General features: G+C 37.8%; 1 protein-coding gene across 1 annotated transcript in view; it reads right to left on the reverse strand.

Annotated features, from left to right (window-relative positions):
- Positions 1 to 2,161, reverse strand: part of LOC103523157 (transcription elongation factor S-II-like) — a gene marked incomplete at both ends in the record, with an annotated part of 10,185 nt that extends 8,024 nt beyond the window's left edge. The window contains one exon of the mRNA XM_008488225.1: positions 1,951 to 2,161. Within this exon, the coding sequence (XP_008486447.1) occupies positions 1,951 to 2,161 (211 nt within the window). The remainder of the gene's footprint in view (positions 1 to 1,950) is intronic.
- Positions 2,162 to 2,670: the final 509 nt, after the last annotated feature.

Here is a 2,670-nt window from a genome sequence, read left to right on the forward strand (position 1 = left end):
ATGAAAAATTTTAAAAATTCCCACGGTACAAATAGATTGCTTAACTTCGTCCTACAGAGCTCTTATAACTACCGAAGTCTACGCCTGTAAGTAATGGACGGGGATTCCGCCGAAAGTGTGACTCCATTGTGCAGCGTTCATCGTTCAGCGTTCTACACGATGCATCGTACGTAGAAGTTTCTGGTCTGGTAATAAAGTTTACTTTGGAAGGAGTGACTCCTATGTACAACGATGAACTTGGGACCTTTGTTCATTGTCACAATGAAGTTGTGGTTGTCAGACCTCAAAACAATCAACGATGAACACTAACAAACACCCTTTTTAATAAAAAACTTTGGATGCGTCAAGTAAAAATAACAGTGTACAACAATCAACAATGAGGTTACACTTTCAAGTACAAAGAAACTTGTTCTAAGTCCTGCATTCGTCATGCGTAGAACGCTGAACGATGAACGTTACACAATGGAGTCACGTTTTGTGCGGATTGTCGGAAAATCCACCCAAAAAACAACAGTACTATGAATCTATAGAAGTAGTTGTGAGGGAAACAGTTCCCAGATCCCAAAGAAATGGGAACCCTAGTTAAATTAAACTTCGATAGGTCCCTGATCTCCATGTTAGTTGAAGTAGAAAAACAAGGGTCGAGGAGGACCTTAAAGGTTGTTGTTCCTAAGAAGTAGGTTCTTCTTTCTTCGCTTCCTTCTTTTCTTTCTCCTGTTCTTTGGTAGGCACTGAGTCATAGGAGGAGTCTTTAGTGTGTTGGATTGACTAAGACATGCCGAGTTCACGTCTCTTTACGACGTCTTGAGGTAGGTTCATCCTCCAAACATAAGGTCCTAAAACAATAACCATTTTGTTAAACAGTCCCATCGGGTTAGTAACGTTCAAGTTAAGGGGGGTGAAAACTTTTCTTTTTTTATTATTATTATTAGATTTTCCCATAATTCTAAGGTTATACAAGCCGCCAAAACGTAGTTACCAGCGCAATATCCTGTTTGGCTCCGTCGAAAATAGGCGGTGAAATGTCAGGTTATTGGATTTATTTTCTCTTGAATGGAATCATGGACACACATGGAGACTCCTTTTTTTTTTGCGGACATTTCATCCATGTACTCCTAATCTTTTGTCCAAAATGAAAGGGAATAGGATATCTTTCCTTTCATTACATTAGCCCAGTTTAAGATATTATCATTAAATAACATTAGAAAAAAAAAGAAAAGAAAGGAAAAAGAAAAGTCTGACCTGTACCTGCCTAACCGGTCAACCTTCTTAACCGGTGTCTTGAGCTCCTCCCGATAATGTTGCTTAAGTTTTTGTGTCTGGTTGTCTATGTTCTTGGCGCACGCTTCATCTTATCGGTTGAACTTTCTAGCCGGTTTTTGGGGTACGAGTCATCCTTGATGTAGAAGCCCGAGTTAGAGGCGAAGGGTTTGACCGGTGATACTGAACGACTCCATTAAGCCAAAAAAAAAAAAAAAACAAAATATTTTTTTTCTTCCAGACTATTGCCCCTGACATTGACGATCCGGATAGCACGCCGCGAGTTAGATTCTCTCTTCTTCTAAAAAAAAAAATATTGAAAACAAAAATAAAATGAAGAAGGAAATACAAAAATATTAATTGGAAAACAACAATGAAATATAGAATCAAGACAGAAGCAAGAAGAAGTTCAATGAAATAAATCATTCATAAGAAAACTGTTTCTGAAAAGTAGCAATGGGTTCTCCTTTTGTTCCCATATGTATAAGTATATGGGAACAAAAGGAAGATATTTTTATAGTTACATTAAATAAACCATTCTCATTCTTATTATTACTATTGTTAATCTATGGTTGGTAGATAAGCAGATAAGTAGCCTGAATGATGAGTTGGTAGATAAGGAGCCTAAATGTGTTAGTCAGAAAAAAAAAACAGGCAAATGGACAAGTAGGTAGTTGAACTAAAACTTACGGATAAATTTCTTCCAGTTCTTGATCAAAGTTTTCGCCAAGTTGATAACCTCGTCATCTTTGCTGGATTTTCTCAGATTGTTCACCGTCATTCCAATGTGTGTCTTGGTCAGAATATTCAAATCAATGTTGAGTGTCTGTAGAGCTTTCAGTAGATCCAGGGCTTGCTCTTGTCTAACGAGTCCAGTTAACTTGTTATCGCCGCTGGTTCTCTAGGATCCAGAGTTTAGATTTTAAGAATCAAAGTTCCAACAAGAGAGACTCGAAATAAAGTACTATTTGGTCTCAAGAAGTATAAAACAAACATAGACAACAATGCTCCTTTACCGCCGTAACGGGTGCAGTATACTTGTTATCGCCGCTGGTTCTCTAGGATCAAGAGTTTAGATTTTAATAATCAAACCAGATAGGAATGGTGCAAGTTTCAAGTGTATTCGATTCATGTCTCTCAAGAATACGTAAGATTCATGTATTCGATTATGTGACTTTTTTTTTAGTCAACATGGCTGAACCAATGAGATTCCGCTTTGGACGTCTAGTCTTGCTCCACAAAGCAGAATCTCGCAAACTCATTGGTTCAGCCATGTTTGACTTTTAAGAAAAGTGACATAATCGAATACGGCTTTTCTAACGATTTTTTTTTTTATCGTCCCGAAATCGAAGAGAGAAGGAAGACAGGATAGGAGAAGGCCAGCCGTTCCGAGAACGAACATTATCCCAT

Source organism: Diaphorina citri, unplaced genomic scaffold (assembly GCF_000475195.1).
Source record: "Diaphorina citri unplaced genomic scaffold, Diaci psyllid genome assembly version 1.1 scaffold16240, whole genome shotgun sequence".
Taxonomy (NCBI): domain Eukaryota; kingdom Metazoa; phylum Arthropoda; class Insecta; order Hemiptera; family Psyllidae; genus Diaphorina; species Diaphorina citri.